The sequence below is a fragment of the Melopsittacus undulatus genome, chromosome 23, assembly GCF_012275295.1.
Source record: "Melopsittacus undulatus isolate bMelUnd1 chromosome 23, bMelUnd1.mat.Z, whole genome shotgun sequence".
Classification (NCBI taxonomy): domain Eukaryota; kingdom Metazoa; phylum Chordata; class Aves; order Psittaciformes; family Psittaculidae; genus Melopsittacus; species Melopsittacus undulatus.
This window is the reverse complement of record NC_047549.1, coordinates 423,199-442,692: the sequence shown is the minus strand read 5'-3', so window position 1 is coordinate 442,692 and position 19,494 is coordinate 423,199. Positions and strand designations below refer to the sequence as shown.

At 58.5% G+C, this 19,494-nt stretch overlaps 1 protein-coding gene across 1 annotated transcript; it reads left to right on the top strand.

Moving 5' to 3' along the window:
* Window positions 1-1,328: 1,328 nt before the first annotated feature.
* Window positions 1,329-18,811, top strand: GET3 (guided entry of tail-anchored proteins factor 3, ATPase). The gene is made up of 7 exons (XM_034071949.1): window positions 1,329-1,522; window positions 5,013-5,160; window positions 11,482-11,630; window positions 12,441-12,591; window positions 13,124-13,231; window positions 15,264-15,461; window positions 18,605-18,811. The coding sequence occupies exons 1-7, from the start codon at window positions 1,329-1,331 to the stop codon at window positions 18,734-18,736; spliced, it is 1,080 nt and encodes a 359-aa protein (XP_033927840.1). The 3' UTR covers window positions 18,737-18,811.
* Window positions 18,812-19,494: the final 683 nt, after the last annotated feature.

Here is a 19,494-nt window from a genome sequence, read left to right as displayed (position 1 = left end):
TACTCCCAGTTCACCCCTCCCATTACTCCCAGTCTCCCCCTCCCCTCCCGTTCCCTTACGAAGCTCAGTTGTCCTCCGCTCCTCTTGGCTCCGTCCGGCGGCCGAGGCCCTGGGCCTTGTTCCGCTTCGGCCGCCTCCCGTTCCCGTTCCCGTTCCCGTTCCCGTTCCCGTTCCCGTTCCGCCTCCATCTTCCGTTTGAACAGCTCCAGGAAGCTGCCGTCATTGGCAAAGACGTTGACGCCTCCTCCGGGCCCCGGAGGTGGGGACGGAGCCTCCGGGGCCTCCCCGTCCTCCCCGTGCGCCGCCATCTTGTCCGCCGCCGTCGTGACGCACCGACGCGACGTCGGCGCCGGCGGATGACGGCGAGGCGTTGCCTGGCAACGCGGGGCTGTAGCCACGCCCCTTTGGGTGGTGTGGCCAATCAGACGCGAGGAGGCGGGGAGAAGAGGAGGGGCTCAGCCAATGAGAGGGAGGGAGGGGCGGAGGGGGAAGATGGCGAGGCGTTGCCTGGCCACGCCCCTTTGTGTGGTAGTAACCAATCAGGTGCGAGGAGGCGGGGAGAAGAGGAGGCGCTCAGCCAATCAGAGGGAGGGAGGGGGAAGATGGCGAAGCGTTGCCTGGCCACGCCCCTTTGTGTGGTAGTAACCAATCAGACGCGAGGAGGCGGGGAGAAGAGGAGGCGCTCAGCCAATCAGAGGGAGGGAGGGGCGGAGAGGGAAGATGACGAGGCGTTGCCTGGCAACGCCGCGCTGTAGCCACGCCCCTTTGTGTGGCGTTGACCAATCAGCCGCGAGGAGGCGGGGAGAAGAGGCGGCGCTCAGCCAATGAGGGGCAGGGAGGGGCGGAGGGGGAAGATGGCGACGCGTTGCCTGGCCACGCCCCTTTTTGTGGTGGTGACCAATCAGACTCGAGGAGGCGGGGAGAAGAGGAGGGGCTCAGCCAATCAGAGGGAGGGAGGGGCGGAGAGGGAAGACGACGAGGCGTTGCCTGGCAACGCCGCGCTGTAGCCACGCCCCTTTGTGTGGCGCTGACCAATCAGCCGCGAGGAGGCGGGGAGAAGAGGAGGGGAGCAACCAATGAGAGGCAGGGAGGGGCGGAGAAGGAAGATGGCGAAGCGCTGCCTGGCCACGCCCCTTTGTGTGGTAGTAACCAATCAGATGCGAGGAGGCGGGGAGAAGAGGGGGGGAGCAGCCAATCAGGGAGAGGGAGGGGCGGAAGGGGAAGATGGCGAAGCGTTGCCAGGTAACGCCGCGCTGTAGCCACGCCCCTTTGTGTGGTACTAACCAATCAGATGCGAGGAGGCGGGGCGAAGAGGAGGCGCTCAGCCAATGAGGGGCAGGGAGGGGCGGAGAGGGAAGATGGCGGCCGGCGGTGGCGGAGGCTGCGCGCCGGAGCAGGAGCAGTTCGAGGACGCTCCCGATGTGGAACCGTTGGAACCAACGTTGGGGAATGTGGTGGAACAGAAGAGTCTGAAGTGGATCTTCGTGGGGGGGAAGGGAGGAGTGGGGAAGACAACGTGCAGGTGGGGGAGGGGAACGGGACTGAGGGGGAACGGGAATGGGAACGGGAATGGGAATGGGGATGGGGATGGGAATGGGGACGGGAATGGGGATGGGAATGGGAATGGGGATGGGAACGGGGATGGGAACTGGGAATGGGAACGGGAATGGGAACTGGGAATGGGAATGGGACTGGGGATGGGAATGGGAATGGGAATGGGGATGGGGATGGAAATGGGAATGGGAATGGGAATGGGGATGGGGATGGGGACTGGGATCTTAAGGACGGGATCGGGATCGGCCCCGGATGGGGATTGGGATCAGGAGCTTTGGGGGGGGTCTGGACAAGAAGGGGATGGAGGGATTGGGACCTGGAGGGGATTGGGATTGGTTGGGTGGGAATTGGGATTGGGATTGGGATATGTGTGTGTGTGTGTATGGGGTGTGAGCCCCCATTGCCCCCCATTACCCCATTCCCCCAGTTGCAGCCTGGCTATGGCGCCACCCCCTATGTGTATATATGGGGCTATGACCCCCCATTCCCCCATTGCCCCATAGCTGCAGCTTGGCTATGGAGCCAGCGCCCCATTACCCCATTGCCCCCCATTACCCCCATTACCGCCTTACCCCATTCCCCCAGCTGCAGCCTGGCTATGGGGCCAGCCCCTATCTGTATGTATGTGTGTGTGTATGGGGCTCTGACCCCCCCCCTCCCCCCAGCTGTAGCCTGGCAGTGCAGCTCAGCCCCTATGTGTATGTATGTGTATGTATGTGTATGTATGGCTCTATGACCCCATTACCCCATAGCTGCAGCCTGGCAGTGCAGCTCAGCCCCTATGTGTATGTATGTGTATATATGGGGCCAGCCCCACATTACCCCATTACCCCCCCTTACCCCATGTCCCCCCAGCTGCAGCCTGGCAGTGCAGCTCAGCCCCTATGTGTATGTATGTATATGTATGTATGTGTATATATGGCTCTATGACCCCCCCCCTTACCCCCCCCAGCTGTAGCCTGGCAGTGCAGCTCAGCCCCTATATGTATGTATGTATGTATATGTATGGCTCTATGTCCCCCCCTATAGCTGTAGCCTGGCAGTGCAGCTCAGCCCCTATCTGTATGTATGGGATGTGTATATATGGCTCTATGACCCCCCCTATCCCCCCCCAGTTGCAGCCTGGCAGTGCAGCTCAGCCCCTATGTATATGTATGGGGCCATCCCCCCATTAACCCCATTGCCTCCCATTACCCCATAGCTGTAGCCTGGCAGTGCAGCTCAGCCCCTATGTGTATATATGTATGTATGTATGTATGGCTCTATGTCCCCATAGCTGTAGCCTGGCAGTGCAGCTCAGCCCCTATGTGTATGTATGTATATGTATAGCTCTATGTCCCCCCCTATAGCTGTAGCCTGGCAGTGCAGCTCAGCCCCTATATGTATGTATGTATGTATGGCTCTATGTCTCCCCCTATAGCTGTAGCCTGGCAGTGCAGCTCAGCCCCTATGTGTATGTATGTATATGTATGTGTATCTATGGGGCTCTATGTCGCCCCCTACAGCTGTAGCCTGGCAGTGCAGCTCAGCCCCTATGTGTCTGTATGTGTATGTATGTATATGTATATATGACTCTATGTCTCCCCCTATAGCTGCAGCCTGGCAGTGCAGCTCAGCCCCTATGTGTATGTATATGGCTCTATGTCTCCCCCTACAGCTGTAGCCTGGCAGTGCAGCTCAGCCCCTATCTGTATGTATGTGTATGTATGTGTATGTATGTATGGCTCTATGTCTCCCCCTGCAGTTGCAGCCTGGCAGTGCAGCTCAGCCCCTATGTGTATGTATGTGTATATATGTATGTATATATGGCTCTATGTCTCCCCCTGCAGTTGCAGCCTGGCAGTGCAGCTCAGCCCCTATCTGTATGTATGTATATGTATGTATGTATATATGGCTCTATGTCTCCCCCTGCAGTTGCAGCCTGGCAGTGCAGCTCAGCCCCTATGTGTATGTATATGTATGTGTATCTATGGGGCTCTATGTCTCCCCCTGCAGCTGCAGCCTGGCAGTGCAGCTCAGCCCCTATGTGTATGTATGTGTATCTATGGGGCTCTATGTCCCCCCCTATAGCTGCAGCCTGGCAGTGCAGCTCAGCCCCTATGTATATGTATATGTATGTATATGTATAGCTCTATGTCCCCCCCTATAGCTGCAGCCTGGCAGTGCAGCTCAGCCCCTATGTGTATGTATGTATATGTATCTATGGGGCTCTATGTCTCCCCCTATAGCTGCAGCCTGGCAGTGCAGCTCAGCCCCTATATGTATGTATATAGCTCTATGTCTCCCCCTATAGCTGCAGCCTGGCAGTGCAGCTCAGCCCCTATGTGTATATATGTGTATCTATGGGGCTCTATGTCTCCCCCTATAGCTGCAGCCTGGCAGTGCAGCTCAGCCCCTATGTGTATATATGTGTATCTATGGGGCTCTATGTCTCCCCCTATAGCTGCAGCCTGGCAGTGCAGCTCAGCCCCTATGTGTATATATGTGTATCTATGGGGCTCTATGTCTCCCCCTATAGCTGCAGCCTGGCAGTGCAGCTCAGCCCCCATATGTATGTATGTATATGGCTCTATGTCTCCCCCTGCAGCTGCAGCCTGGCAGTGCAGCTCAGCCCCTACCTGTATGTATGTATATGTATATGTATGTATAGCTCTATGTCTCCCCCTGCAGTTGCAGCCTGGCAGTGCAGCTCAGCCCCTATCTGTATGTATGTATGTATATAGCTCTATGTCTCCCCCTGCAGTTGCAGCCTGGCAGTGCAGCTCAGCCCCTATGTGTATATATAAGTATGTATGGCTCTATGTCCCTACAGCTGCAGCCTGGCAGTGCAGCTCAGCCCCTATCTGTATGTATGTATATGTATGTATATGTATGTATATGGCTCTATGTCCCTACAGCTGCAGCCTGGCAGTGCAGCTCAGCCCCTATGTGTATATATGTATGTATGTATGTATATGGCTGTATATCTCCCCCTACAGCTGTAGCCTGGCAGTGCAGCTCAGCCCCTATCTGTATGTATGTATATGTATGTATATGTATGTATATGGCTCTATGTCCCTATAGCTGCAGCCTGGCAGTGCAGCTCAGCCCCTATCTGTATGTATGTATATGTATGTATATGTATGTATATGGCTCTATGTCCCCTATAGCTGCAGCCTGGCAGTGCAGCTCAGCCCCTATCTGTATGTATGTATATGTATGTATATGTATGTATATGGCTCTATGTCCCTATAGCTGCAGCCTGGCAGTGCAGCTCAGCCCCTATCTGTATGTATGTATATGTATGTATATGTATGTATATGGCTCTATGTCCCCTATAGCTGCAGCCTGGCAGTGCAGCTCAGCCCCTATGTATATGTATATGTATATATGTCTCTATGTCCCTATAGCTGCAGCCTGGCAGTGCAGCTCAGCCCCTATGTATATGTATATGTATATATGTCTCTATGTCCCTATAGCTGCAGCCTGGCAGTGCAGCTCAGCCGCCTCCGCTCCAGTGTCCTGCTCATCTCCACTGACCCAGCTCACAACATCTCTGACGCCTTCGACCAGAAGTTCTCCAAGGTCCCGACCAAGGTCCAGGGATACGAGAACCTGTTTGCTATGGTCAGTACATCCCAGTACATCCCAGTGCTCCCAGTAACACCTCCCAGTGCTCCCAGTACATCCCAGTACATCCCAGTACATCCCAGTGCTCCCAGTACATCCCAGTACATCCCAGTACATCCCAGTGCTCCCAGTACATCCCAGTACATCCCAGTACATCCCAGTACATCCCAGTAACCCCTCCCAGTACATCCCAGTACATCCCAGTACATCCCAGTACATCCCAGTACATCCCAGTAACCCCTCCCAGTACATCCCAGTACATCCCAGTACATCCCAGTACATCCCAGTACATCCCAGTAACCCCTCCCAGTACATCCCAGTACATCCCAGTACATCCCAGTACATCCCAGTACATCGCAGTACATCCCAGTGCTCCCAGTAACACATCCCAGTGCTCCCAGTGCTCCCAGTGCTCCCAGTACATCCCAGTACATCCCAGTACATCCCAGTACATCCCAGTGCTCCCAGTACATCCCAGTGCTCCCAGTGCTCCCAGTGCTCCCATTGCTCCCAGTGCTCCCAGTGCTCCCAGTGCTCCCATTGCTCCCAGTGCTCCCATTGCTCCCAGTGCTCCCAGTGCTCCCATTGCTCCCATTGCTCCCATTGCTCCCAGTGCTCCCAGTGCTCCCAGTGCTCCCAGTACTCCCAGTGCTCCCATTGCTCCCCATTGCTCCCATTGCTCCCAGTGCTCCCATTGCTCCCAGTGCTCCCATTGCTCCCCATTGCTCCCATTGCTCCCAGTGCTCCCATTGCTCCCATTGCTCCCAGTGCTCCCAGTGCTCCCAGTGCTCCCATTGCTCCCATTGCTCCCAGTGCTCCCAGTGCTCCCATTGCTCCCAGTGCTCCCATTGCTCCCAGTGCTCCCATTGCTCCCAGTGCTCCCAGTGTTCCCATTGCTCCCATTGCTCCCATTGCTCCCAGTGCTCCCAGTGCTCCCATTGCTCCCATTGCTCCCATTGCTCCCAGTACTCCCAGTGCTCCCAGTGCTCCCATTGCTCCCAGTGCTCCCATTGCTCCCATTGCTCCCAGTGCTCCCATTGCTCCCAGTGCTCCCATTGCTCCCATTGCTCCCAGTGCTCCCAGTGCTCCCAATGCTCCCAGTGCTCCCAGTGCTCCCAGTGCTCCCATTGCTCCCAGTGCTCCCATTGCTCCCAGTGCTCCCAGTGCTCCCAGTGCTCCCATTGCTCCCATTGCTCCCATTGCTCCCATTGCTCCCAGTGCTCCCATTGCTCCCATTGCTCCCATTGCTCCCAGTGCTCCCATTGCTCCCATTGCTCCCATTGCTCCCATTGCTCCCATTGCTCCCAGTGCTCCCATTGCTCCCATTGCTCCCAGTGCTCCCAGTGCTCCCATTGCTCCCATTGCTCCCATTGCTCCCAGTGCTCCCATTGCTCCCAGTGCTCCCAGTGCTCCCAGTGCTCCCAGTGCTCCCATTGCTCCCAGTGCTCCCAGTGCTCCCATTGCTCCCAGTGCTCCCAGTGCTCCCAGTGCTCCCATTGCTCCCAGTGCTCCCAGTGCTCCCAGTGCTCCCAGTGCTCCCAGTGCTCCCATTGCTCCCATTGCTCCCAGTGCTCCCAGTGCTCCCATTGCTCCCATTGCTCCCAGTGCTCCCAGTGCTCCCATTGCTCCCATTGCTCCCAGTGCTCCCATTGCTCCCATTGCTCCCAGTGCTCCCAGTGCTCCCAGTGCTCCCAGTGCTCCCATTGCTCCCAGTGCTCCCAGTGCTCCCATTGCTCCCAGTGCTCCCAGTGCTCCCAGTGCTCCCATTGCTCCCAGTGCTCCCAGTGCTCCCATTGCTCCCAGTGCTCCCAGTGCTCCCAGTGCTCCCATTGCTCCCAGTGCTCCCATTGCTCCCAGTGCTCCCATTGCTCCCAGTGCTCCCAGTACATCCCAGTACATCCCAGTGCTCTCAGTGCTCCCATTGCTCCCATTGCTCCCATTGCTCCCAGTGCTCCCAGTGCTCCCATTGCTCCCAGTGCTCCCAGTGCTCCCATTGCTCCCATTGCTCCCAGTGCTCCCATTGCTCCCAGTGCTCCCAGTGCTCCCATTGCTCCCATTGCTCCCAGTGCTCCCATTGCTCCCAGTGCTCCCAGTGCTCCCATTGCTCCCAGTGCTCCCAGTGCTCCCATTGCTCCCAGTGCTCCCATTGCTCCCATTGCTCCCAGTGCTCCCATTGCTCCCAGTGCTCCCATTGCTCCCAGTGCTCCCAGTGCTCCCAGTGCTCCCAGTGCTCCCATTGCTCCCAGTGCTCCCAGTGCTCCCATTGCTCCCATTGCTCCCATTGCTCCCAGTGCTCCCAGTGCTCCCATTGCTCCCAGTGCTCCCATTGCTCCCATTGCTCCCAGTGCTCCCAGTGCTCCCAGTGCTCCCAGTGCTCCCAGTGCTCCCATTGCTCCCATTGCTCCCATTGCTCCCAGTGCTCCCATTGCTCCCATTACTCCCAGTGCTCCCATTGCTCCCAGTGCTCCCATTGCTCCCATTGCTCCCATTGCTCCCATTGCTCCCCAGTGCTCCCATTGCTCCCATTGCTCCCAGTGCTCCCATTGCTCCCATTGCTCCCATTGCTTCCATTGCTCCCAGTGCTCCCATTGCTCCCAGTGCTCCCAGTGCTCCCAGTGCTCCCATTGCTCCCATTGCTCCCAGTGCTCCCATTGCTCCCAGTGCTCCCAGTGCTCCCAGTGCTCCCATTGCTCCCATTGCTCCCAGTGCTCCCAGTGCTCCCAGTGCTCCCAGTGCTCCCATTGCTCCCATTGCTCCCATTGCTTCCATTGCTCCCAGTGCTCCCAGTGCTCCCATTGCTCCCAGTGCTCCCAGTGCTCCCAGTGCTCCCAGTGCTCCCAGTGCTCCCATTGCTCCCATTGCTCCCATTGCTCCCAGTGCTCCCATTGCTCCCATTACTCCCAGTGCTCCCATTGCTCCCAGTGCTCCCATTGCTCCCAGTGCTCCCATTGCTCCCATTGCTCCCAGTGCTCCCATTGCTCCCATTGCTCCCATTGCTCCCATTGCTCCCCAGTGCTCCCATTGCTCCCATTGCTCCCAGTGCTCCCAGTGCTCCCATTGCTCCCATTGCTTCCATTGCTCCCAGTGCTCCCATTGCTCCCAGTGCTCCCAGTGCTCCCAGTGCTCCCATTGCTCCCATTGCTCCCAGTGCTCCCATTGCTCCCAGTGCTCCCAGTGCTCCCATTGCTCCCATTGCTCCCAGTGCTCCCAGTGCTCCCAGTGCTCCCATTGCTCCCATTGCTCCCAGTGCTCCCAGTGCTCCCATTGCTCCCAGTGCTCCCAGTGCTCCCATTGCTCCCAGTGCTCCCAGTGCTCCCAGTGCTCCCATTGCTCCCATTGCTCCCAGTGCTCCCAGTGCTCCCAGTGCTCCCATTGCTCCCATTGCTCCCAGTGCTCCCAGTGCTCCCATTGCTCCCAGTGCTCCCAGTGCTCCCAGTGCTCCCATTGCTCCCAGTGCTCCCATTGCTCCCAGTGCTCCCAGTGCTCCCAGTGCTCCCAGTGCTCCCAGTGCTCCCATTGCTCCCATTGCTCCCAGTGCTCCCAGTGCTCCCATTGCCCCCATTGCCCCCATTGCTCCCAGTGCTCCCATTGCTCCCAGTGCTCCCAGTGCTCCCAGTGCTCCCATTGCTCCCAGTGCTCCCATTGCTCCCAGTGCTCCCAGTGCTCCCATTGCTCCCAGTGCTCCCATTGCTCCCAGTGCTGCCAGTGCTGCCAGTGCTCCCAGTGCTCCCATTGCTCCCAGTGCTCCCATTGCTCCCAGTGCTCCCAGTGCTCCCAGTGCTCCCAGTGCTCCCAGTGCTCCCAGTGCATCCCATTGCTCCCAGTGCTCCCAGTGCTCCCAGTGCTCCCATTGCTCCCAGTGCTCCCATTGCTCCCAGTGCTCCCAGTGCTCCCAGTGCTCCCAGTGCTCCCAGTGCTCCCATTGCTCCCAGTGCTCCCAGTGCTCCCATTGCTCCCAGTGCTCCCAGTGCTTCCAGTGCTCCCAGTACATCCCAGTGCTCCCATTGCTCCCAGTGCTCCCAGTGCTCCCATTGCTCCCAGTGCTCCCATTGCTCCCAGTGCTCCCAGTGCTCCCAGTGATCCCATTGCTCCCAGTGCTCCCAGTGCTCCCATTGCTCCCAGTGCTCCCAGTGCTCCCAGTGCTCCCATTGCTCCCATTGCTCCCATTGCTCCCAGTGCTCCCAGTGCTCCCAGTGCTCCCAGTGCTCCCAGTGCTCCCATTGCTCCCAGTGCTCCCAGTGCTCCCATTGCTCCCATTGCTCCCAGTGCTCCCAGTGCTCCCAGTGCTCCCATTGCTCCCATTGCTCCCAGTGCTCCCAGTGCTCCCATTGCTCCCATTGCTCCCAGTGCTCCCAGTGCTCCCAGTGCTCCCATTGCTCCCAGTGCTCCCAGTGCTCCCAGTGCTCCCATTGCTCCCAGTGCTCCCAGTGCTCCCATTGCTCCCATTGCTCCCAGTGCTCCCATTGCTCCCAGTGCTCCCAGTGCTCCCATTGCTCCCAGTGCTCCCATTGCTCCCAGTGCTCCCAGTGCTCCCAGTGCTCCCATTGCTCCCATTGCTCCCATTGCTCCCATTGCTCCCATTGCTCCCAGTGCTCCCAGTGCTCCCAGTGCTCCCATTGCTCCCAGTGCTCCCATTGCTCCCAGTGCTCCCAGTGCTCCCAGTGCTCCCAGTGCTCCCAGTGCTCCCATTGCTCCCATTGCTCCCAGTGCTCCCAGTGCTCCCATTGCTCCCATTGCTCCCATTGCTCCCATTGCTCCCATTGCTCCCATTGCTCCCATTGCTCCCAGTGCTCCCATTGCTCCCAGTGCTCCCAGTGCTCCCAGTGCTCCCATTGCTCCCATTGCTCCCAGTGCTCCCATTGCTCCCAGTGCTCCCAGTGCTCCCAGTGCTCCCAGTGCTCCCAGTGCTCCCATTGCTCCCAGTGCTCCCAGTGCTCCCATTGCTCCCAGTGCTCCCATTGCTCCCAGTGCTCCCATTGCTCCCAGTGCTCCCAGTGCTCCCAGTGCTCCCAGTGCTCCCATTGCTCCCAGTGCTCCCAGTGCTCCCATTGCTCCCAGTGCTCCCATTGCTCCCAGTGCTCCCCAGTGCTCCCATTGTTCCCAGTGCTCCCAGTGCTCCCATTGCTCCCAGTGCTCCCATTGCTCCCAGTGCTCCCAGTGCTCCCAGTGCTCCCAGTGCTCCCAGTGCTCCCAGTGCTCCCATTGCTCCCAGTGCTCCCAGTGCTCCCAGTGCTCCCAGTGCTCCCATTGCTCCCAGTGCTCCCATTGCTCCCAGTGCTCCCAGTGCTCCCAGTGCTCCCATTGCTCCCATTGCTCCCAGTGCTCCCATTGCTCCCAGTGCTCCCAGTGCTCCCATTGCTCCCAGTGCTCCCATTGCTCCCATTGCTCCCATTGCTCCCATTGCTCCCATTGCTCCCATTGCTCCCAGTGCTCCCATTGCTCCCATTGCTCCCAGTGCTCCCATTGCTCCCATTGCTCCCAGTGCTCCCATTGCTCCCAGTGCTCCCAGTGCTCCCATTGCTCCCAGTGCTCCCAGTGCTCCCATTGCTCCCATTGCTCCCATTGCTCCCAGTGCTCCCAGTGCTCCCATTGCTCCCAGTGCTCCCAGTGCTCCCAGTGCTCCCATTGCTCCCATTGCTCCCAGTGCTCCCAGTGCTCCCATTGCTCCCAGTGCTCCCAGTGCTCCCATTGCTCCCAGTGCTCCCATTGCTCCCATTGCTCCCATTGCTCCCATTGCTCCCAGTGCTCCCAGTGCTCCCATTGCTCCCATTGCTCCCATTGCTCCCAGTGCTCCCAGTGCTCCCATTGCTCCCATTGCTCCCAGTGCTCCCAGTGCTCCCAGTACATCCCATTGCTCCCAGTGCTCCCAGTGCTCCCAGTGCTCCCATTGCTCCCATTGCTCCCAGTGCTCCCAGTGCTCCCATTGCTCCCAGTGCTCCCAGTGCTCCCATTGCTCCCAGTGCTCCCATTGCTCCCATTGCTCCCATTGCTCCCATTGCTCCCAGTGCTCCCAGTGCTCCCATTGCTCCCATTGCTCCCATTGCTCCCAGTGCTCCCAGTGCTCCCATTGCTCCCATTGCTCCCATTGCTCCCATTGCTCCCAGTGCTCCCAGTGCTCCCATTGCTCCCATTGCTCCCATTGCTCCCAGTGCTCCCAGTGCTCCCATTGCTCCCATTGCTCCCATTGCTCCCAGTGCTCCCAGTACATCCCAGTACATCCCAGTGCTCCCAGTGCTCCCATTGCTCCCATTGCTCCCATTGCTCCCATTGCTCCCAGTGCCCCCAGTGCTCCCAGTACATCCCAGTTTGCCCCCACAGGAGATCGACCCCAGCCTGGGGGTGGCTGAGCTGCCGGATGAGTTCTTTGAAGAGGACAATGTTCTCAGCATGGGCAAGAAGATGATGCAGGAGGCAATGAGTGCGTTCCCTGGCATCGATGAGGCCATGAGCTATGCCGAGGTCATGAGGTCAGGGGGTATGGGGGGGATATGGGGGGCAGTGGGGGACACATTGAGCACTGTATTGGTTACCCCATTGATCATCCCATTGATTAACCCATTGGTCACACCATTGATGACCCCATTGATCATCCCATTGATCATCCCATTGATCACCCCATTGATCACACCATTGAGCATCCCATTGATTACTCCATTGATCACCACATTGAGCACCCTATTGGTTACCCCATTGATCACACCATTGATCAACCCATTGATCCCAAGGCTGGTGAAGGGGATGAACTTCTCAATGGGGCACCCCATTGCTCACCCCATTGATCTTCCCGTTGATAACCCCATTGATCACCACATTGAGCACCCCATTGATAGCCCCATTGATCACACCATTGATCACCTCATTGATTACCCCATTGATTGCCACATTGATCACCCCATTTATCACACCATTGACCACCCCATTGACCTCATTGCTCACCCATTGACCACCCATTGATCACCCCATTGATCACCCATTGACCACCCATTGATCACCCATTGCTCGCCCCATTGACCACCCCCATTGCTCACCCCATTGACCCCATTGACCCCATTGCTCACCCCATTGACCCCATTGATCATATTGATCCCATTGACCCCATTGACCCCATTGTCTCCATTGACCCCATTGATCACCCATTGATCACCCCATTGACCACCCATTGATCCCATTGACCCCATTGATCCCATTGACCCCATTAACCCCATTGACCCCATTAACCCCATTAACCCCATTGACCCCATTGCTCCCATTAACCCCATTGACCCCATTGCCCCCAGGCTGGTCAAGGGGATGAACTTCTCCGTTGTGGTGTTTGACACGGCCCCAACCGGACACACCTTGAGGCTGCTCAACTTCCCAACCATAGTGGAGCGAGGCCTGGGCCGGCTCATGCAGATCAAGAACCAGATCAGCCCCTTCATCTCCCAGGTATGTGGGGCAGCCCCATAGATTGTGTGGGGCAGCCCCATAGATTCTGTGGGGCAGCCCCATAGATTGTGTGGGGCAGCCCCATAGATTGTGTGGGGCAGCCCCATAGATTGTGTGGGGCAGCCCCATAGATTCTGTGGGCAGCCCCATAGATTGTGTGGGGCAGCCGCATAGATTGTGTGAGGCAGCCCCATAGATTGTGTGGGGCAGCCCCATAGATTCTGTGGGGCAGCCCCATAGATTGTGTGGGGCAGCCCCATAGATTGTGTGGGGCAGCCCCGTAGATTGTGTGGGGCAGCCCCATAGATTGTGTGGGGCAGCCCCATAGATTGTGTGGGGCAGCCCCATAGATTGTGTGGGGCAGCCGCATAGATTGTGTGGGGCAGACCCATAGATTGTGTGGGGCAGCCCCATAGATTCTGTGGGGCAGCCCCATAGATTGTGTGAGGCAGCCCCATGGATTGTGTGGGGCAGACCCATAGATTGTGTGGGGCCAGACGTGGGGTTAGGGGTTTAATGCTCTGCCCCATAGATGTGCAACATGTTGGGCTTGGGGGATATGAACGCGGATCAATTGGCCTCGAAGCTGGAGGAGACTCTGCCTGTTATCCGCTCAGTCAGTGAGCAGTTCAGGGACCCGGTGAGGACACTGCTATGGGGCAGGGAGGGGGATGGGGGCTATGGGGCACAGTGGGGCAGGGAGAGGGGTGGGGGCTATGGGGCATGGAGAGGGGATGGGGGCTATGGGGCAGGGAGAGGGATGGGGGCTATGGGGCATGGAGAGGGATGGGGGCTATGGGGCAGGGAGAGGGATGGGGGCTATGGGGCAGGGAGAGGGATGGGGGCTATGGGGCAGGGAGAGGGGATGGGGGCTATGGGGCAGGGAGAGGGGTGGGGGCTATGGGGCACAGTGGGGCAGGGAGAGGGATGGGGGCTATGGGGCATGGAGAGGGATGGGGGCTATGGGGCTATGGGGCAGGGAGAGGGGTGGGGGCTATGGGGCACAGTGGGGCAGGGAGAGGGATGGGGGCTATGGGGCAGGGAGAGGGATGGGGGCTATGGGGCAGGGAGAGGGGATGGGGGCTATGGGGCAGGGAGAGGGATGGGGGCTATGGGGCACAATGGGGCAGGGAGAGGGATGGGGGCTATGGGGCATGGAGAGGGATGGGGGCTATGGGGCAGGGAGAGGGATGGGGGCTATGGGGCAGGGAGAGGGATGGGGGCTATGGGGCTATGGGGCAGGGAGAGGGATGGGGGCTATGGGGCTATGGGGCAGGGAGAGGGATGGGGGCTATGGGGCAGGGAGAGGGATGGGGGCTATGGGGCAGGGAGAGGGATGGGGGCTATGGGGCAGGGAGAGGGATGGGGGCTATGGGGCAGGGAGAGGGATGGGGGCTATGGGGCAGGGAGGGGGATGGGGGCTATGGGGCAGGGAGAGGGGTGGGGGCTATGGGGCAGGGACAGGGATGGGGGCTATGGGGCACAGTGGGGCAGGGAGAGGGATGGGGGCTATGGGGCAGGGAGAGGGGTGGGGGCTATGGGGCATGGAGAGGGGATGGGGGCTATGGGGCACAGTGGGGCAGGGAGAGGGATGGGGGCTATGGGGCTATGGGGCATGGAGAGGGATGGGGGCTATGGGGACACTGGTGCTGAAGGGGATGGGGGATATGGGGATGTGGGATGGTAGAGGGGGAGGGGATAATGGGGTGGAATGTGGGTCTTTAGGGTGGGATATGGTGATGCCAAAGGGTAATGGGGATAATAGGGTGGTATTTATGGCTCTGGGCTGGGCTATGGGGATCCCAAACCCAATGGCCCCATAGGGATGCAGCTGAGCAGCTCTGGCTGCATTCCCACAGTGCCTCCTGCACCAGGCTCAGGTTAGGGTTAGGGCTGTGACCCCATAACCCACCCGACCCTAATGGTGTCTATGGGGTTAGGGTTAGGGCTGTGACCCCATAACCCACCCGACCCTAATGGTGTCTATGGGGCTGGATAGGAACAAACAACCTTCATCTGTGTGTGTATTGGGTTAGGGTTAGGGCTGTGACCCCATAACCCAGGCTCAGGTTAGGGTTAGGGCTGTGACCCCATAACCCACTTGACCCTAATGGTGTCTATAGGAACAAACAACCTTCATCTGTGTGTGTATTGGGTTAGGGTTAGGGCTGTGACCCCATAACCCAGGCTCAGGTTAGGGTTAGGGTTAGGGCTGTGACCCCATAACCCAGGCTCAGGTTAGGGTTAGGGTTAGGGCTGTGACCCCATAACCCACCTGACCCTAATGGTGTCTATAGGAACAAACAACCTTCATCTGTGTGTGTATTGGGTTAGGGTTAGGGCTGTGACCCCATAACCCACCTGACCCTAATGGTGTCTATGGGGATAGGGTTAGGGCTGTGACCCCATAACCCACCTGACCCTAATGGTGTCTATAGGAACAAACAACCTTCATCTGTGTGTGTATTGGGTTAGGGTTAGGGCTGTGACCCCATAACCCACCTGACCCTAATGGTGTCTATGGGGTTAGGGTTAGGGCTGTGACCCCATAACCCACCTGACCCTAATGGTGTCTATGGGGTTAGGGTTAGGGCTGTGACCCCATAACCCAGGCTCAGGTTAGGGTTAGGGCTGTGACCCCATAACCCCCCTGACCCCAATGGTGTCTATAGGAACAAACAACCTTCATCTGTGTGTGTATTGCTGAGTTCCTGTCCCTGTACGAGACCGAGCGGCTGATCCAGGAACTGGCCAAGTGTCACATTGACACCCACAACATTGTAGTGAACCAGCTGGTGTTCCCTGACCCACTGAGGCCCTGCAGGATGTGTGAGGCCAGACACAGGATCCAGGCCAAGTACCTGGACCAGGTAACACTGAGCCTGAACCTGACAATAAACCTGACACTAAACCTGACACTAAACCTGATCCTAACCCTGATCCTAACCCTGATCCTAACCCTAACCCTAACCCTAACCCTAACCCTAACCCTAACCCTAACCCTAACACTAAACCTGACACTAAACCTGATCCTAACCCTGATCCTAACCCTGATCCTAACCCTAACCCTAACCCTAACCCTAACCCATAACCCTAACCCAGCAGAAGATCCAGGCCAAGTACCTGGACCAGGTAACACTGAGCCTGAACCTGACCCTAAACCTGACACTAAACCTGATCCTAACCCTAACCCTGATCCTAACCCTAACCCTAACCCTAACCCTAAACCTGATCCTAACCCTAACCCTGATCCTAACCCTAACCCTAACCCTAACCCTAAACCTGATCCTAACCCTAACCCTGATCCTAACCCTAACCCTAACCCTAACCCATAACCCTAACCCTAACCCTAACCCTAACCCAGCAGAAGATCCAGGCCAAGTACCTGGACCAGGTAACAGCCGAACCTGAACCTGACACTAAACCTGACACTAACCCTAACCCTAACCGTAATCCTAAACCTGACCCTAAACCTGATCCTAACCCTAACCCTGACCCTAATGGTAACCACCTACCCCTAACCTGAACCCTAACCCTAACCCCATAACCCTAACACTGACCCTAACCCTAACCCTAACCCGAACCCTAAACATGACCCTAACGCTAACCCCAAACCTAACCCATAACCACAATCTTAACTCAAACCATAACCTACCCATAAACCTAACCCTAACCTTAACCCTAACCTCATAACCATAACCCTAACCCAGCACAAGATCCAGGCCAAGTACCTGGACCAGGTACCCCCATGACCATAACCCTGACCCTAACCCTATTAGTACCCCACTAACCATAACCTGAACCATAACCACAACCCTAATCCTAAACCTAATGCCAAGTACCTGGACCAGTTACCCCCTGAACCATGACCAAAACCATACCCATAACCCTAATGGTACCCCCCTAACCATAACCCTAACCCCCTAACCCTAAACCATAACCATAACGCTAACCCTAACCATAATCTTAACCCTAACCATAACCTATCCATAAACCTAACTCCAACCCCAACGCTAACCCTAACCCATAACCATAACCCTAACCATAACCCTGACCCTAACCATAACCATAATCCTAACCATAACCCTAATAACCCTAACCTAACCCTAACCCTGGGGGTGGCTTGGTTGAACTGGGTATGTGGGGCAGCCCTGCATGAACCCGGATCCTCTATGGGGCTGGGGGAAGGATTAAGGTTGTGCTTTGTGCTGCTGTGGGGTTCGCTATGGGGCTCAGGGCCTGCCCCCTAACCAGCCCCTGTCCTGCCCCATAACCAGCCCCTCTCCTGCCCCATAACCAGCCCCCCTCCTGCCCCATAACCAGCCCCTCTCCTGCCCCATAACCAGCCCCTGTCCTGCCCCATAACCAGCCCCTGTCCTGCCCCATAACCAGCCCCTGTCCTGCCCCATAACCAGCCCCTGTCCTGCCCCATAACCAGCCCCTCTCCAGCCCCATAACCAGCCCCTCTCCTGCCCCATAACCAGCCCCCCTCCTGCCCCATAACCAGCCCCTCTCCTGCCCATAACCAGCCCCTCTCCTGCCCCATAACCAGCCCCTCTCCTGCCCCATAACCAGCCCCTCTCCTGCCCCATAACCAGCCCCTCTCCTGCCCCATAACCAGCCCCTCTCCTGCCCCATAACCAGCCCCTCCTGCCCCATAACCAGCCCCTCTCCTGCCCCATAACCAGCCCCTCTCCTGCCCCATAACCAGCCCCTCCTGCCCCATAACCAGCCCCTCTCCTGCCCCATAACCAGCCCCTCTCCTGCCCCATAACCAGCTCCTGTCCTGCCCCATAACCAGCCCCCCTCCTGCCCCATAACCAGCCCCTGTCCTGCCCCATAACCAGCTCCTCTCCTGCCCCATAACCAGCCCCTCCTGCCCCATAACCAGCCCCTCTCCTGCCCCATAACCAGCCCCTCCTGCCCCATAACCAGCCCCCCTCCTGCCCCATAACCAGCCCCTCCTGCCCCATAACCAGCCCCTCTCCTGCCCCATAACCAGCCCCTCTCCTGCCCCATAACCAGCCCCTCTCCTGCCCCATAACCAGCCCCTCCTGCCCCATAACCAGCCCCTCTCCTGCCCCATAACCAGCCCCTCTCCTGCCCCATAACCAGCCCCTCTCCTGCCCCATAACCAGCCCCTGTCCTGCCCCATAACCAGCCCCTGTCCTGCCCCATAACCAGCCCCTCTCCTGCCCCATAACCAGCCCCTCCTGCCCCATAACCAGCCTCTCCTGCCCCATAACCAGCCCCTGTCCTGCCCCATAACCAGCCCCTCTCCTGCCCCATAACCAGCCCCTCCTGCCCCATAACCAGCCCCCCTCCTGCCCCATAACCAGCCCCTCCTGCCCCATAACCAGCCCCTCTCCTGCCCCATAACCAGCCCCTCTCCTGCCCCATAACCAGCCCCTCTCCTGCCCCATAACCAGCCCCTCCTGCCCCATAACCAGCCCCTCTCCTGCCCCATAACCAGCCCCTGTCCTGCCCCATAACCAGCCCCTGTCCTGCCCCATAACCATCCCCTTCTGCCCCATAACCAGCCCCTCTCCTGCCCCATAACCAGCCCCTGTCCTGCCCCATAACCAGCCCCTCTCCTGCCCCATAACCAGCTCCTCTCCTGCCCCATAACCAGCTCCTCTCCTGCCCCATAACCAGCCCCTGTCCTGCCCCATAACCAGCCCCTCCTGCCCCATAACCAGCCCCTCTCCTGCCCCATAACCAGCCCCTGTCCTGCCCCATAACCAGCCCCTGTCCTGCCCCATAACCAGCCCCTGTCCTGCCCCCTAACCAGCCCCTCCTGCCCCATAACCAGCCCCTCTCCTGCCCCATAACCAGCCCCTCTCCTGCCCCATAACCAGCCCCTCTCCTGCCCCATAACCAGCCCCCCTCCTGCCCCATAACCAGCCCCTCTCCTGCCCCATAACCAGCCCCTGTCCTGCCCCATAACCAGCCCCTCTCCTGCCCCATAACCAGCCCCTCCTGCCCCATAACCAGCCCCTGTCCTGCCCCATAGATGGAGGATCTCTATGAGGACTTCCACATCGTGAAGCTGCCGCTGCTGCCCCATGAGGTCCGTGGGGCTGACAAAGTCAACTCCTTCTCCTCCCTCCTGCTGGACCCATATCAACCCCCCAGCCCCAAATGACCCCATTGGGGTCACCCCATATCCACCCCATAGTGTCCTATGGGGCCGTGTGAATAACACCCAGCTTGAGCTGTTGCCGTGTGGGGTGTTGCTATGGGGTGACGTTAACAGCACTTGGCTATGGGCCCAATGGGGCTGTAGGGACCTCAGTTAGTGCTTGGGGGGGGTTAATGGGGTCGCTATGGGGCAGAGGGGTCAGGGGTCCTGCTGGGATCTGTCCCTATGACCCCACTGCTGGCACAGGGATATGGGGACGGAGCCAAGGCCCCATAGGGCACCCGATACCCCTCCCATAGGGGTGTATGTGGGTCTCCATCCCCACCCCTGCCCCACGGCAGGCCCAGCCCCACAATGGGATTTAAGGCTGTGGGACTGACCCTACAGACCCATAGTGGGGCTGCCCCATTGCAGAGGTAGGTGTGGGGTGTGTGGGGTGGGATGGATATAGGGGACATGGGGGTGACCCCATAGTGTATGGGGTGTATGGGGTGGGATGGGATGTGGGGGACATGGGGGTGACCCCATAGTGTATGGGGTGGGATGCGGTGTATGGGGTGTATGGGATGGGATGGATGTGGGGGACATGGGGGTCACCCCATAGTGTATGGGGTGTATGGGATGGGGGGTCCTGGGGGTGACCCCATAGTGTATGGGGTGGGATGGGATGTGGGGCACATGGGGGTGACCCCATAGTGTATGGGGTGGGATGGGATGGGGCTCCTGGGGGTCACCCCATAGTGTATGGGGTGGGATGGATG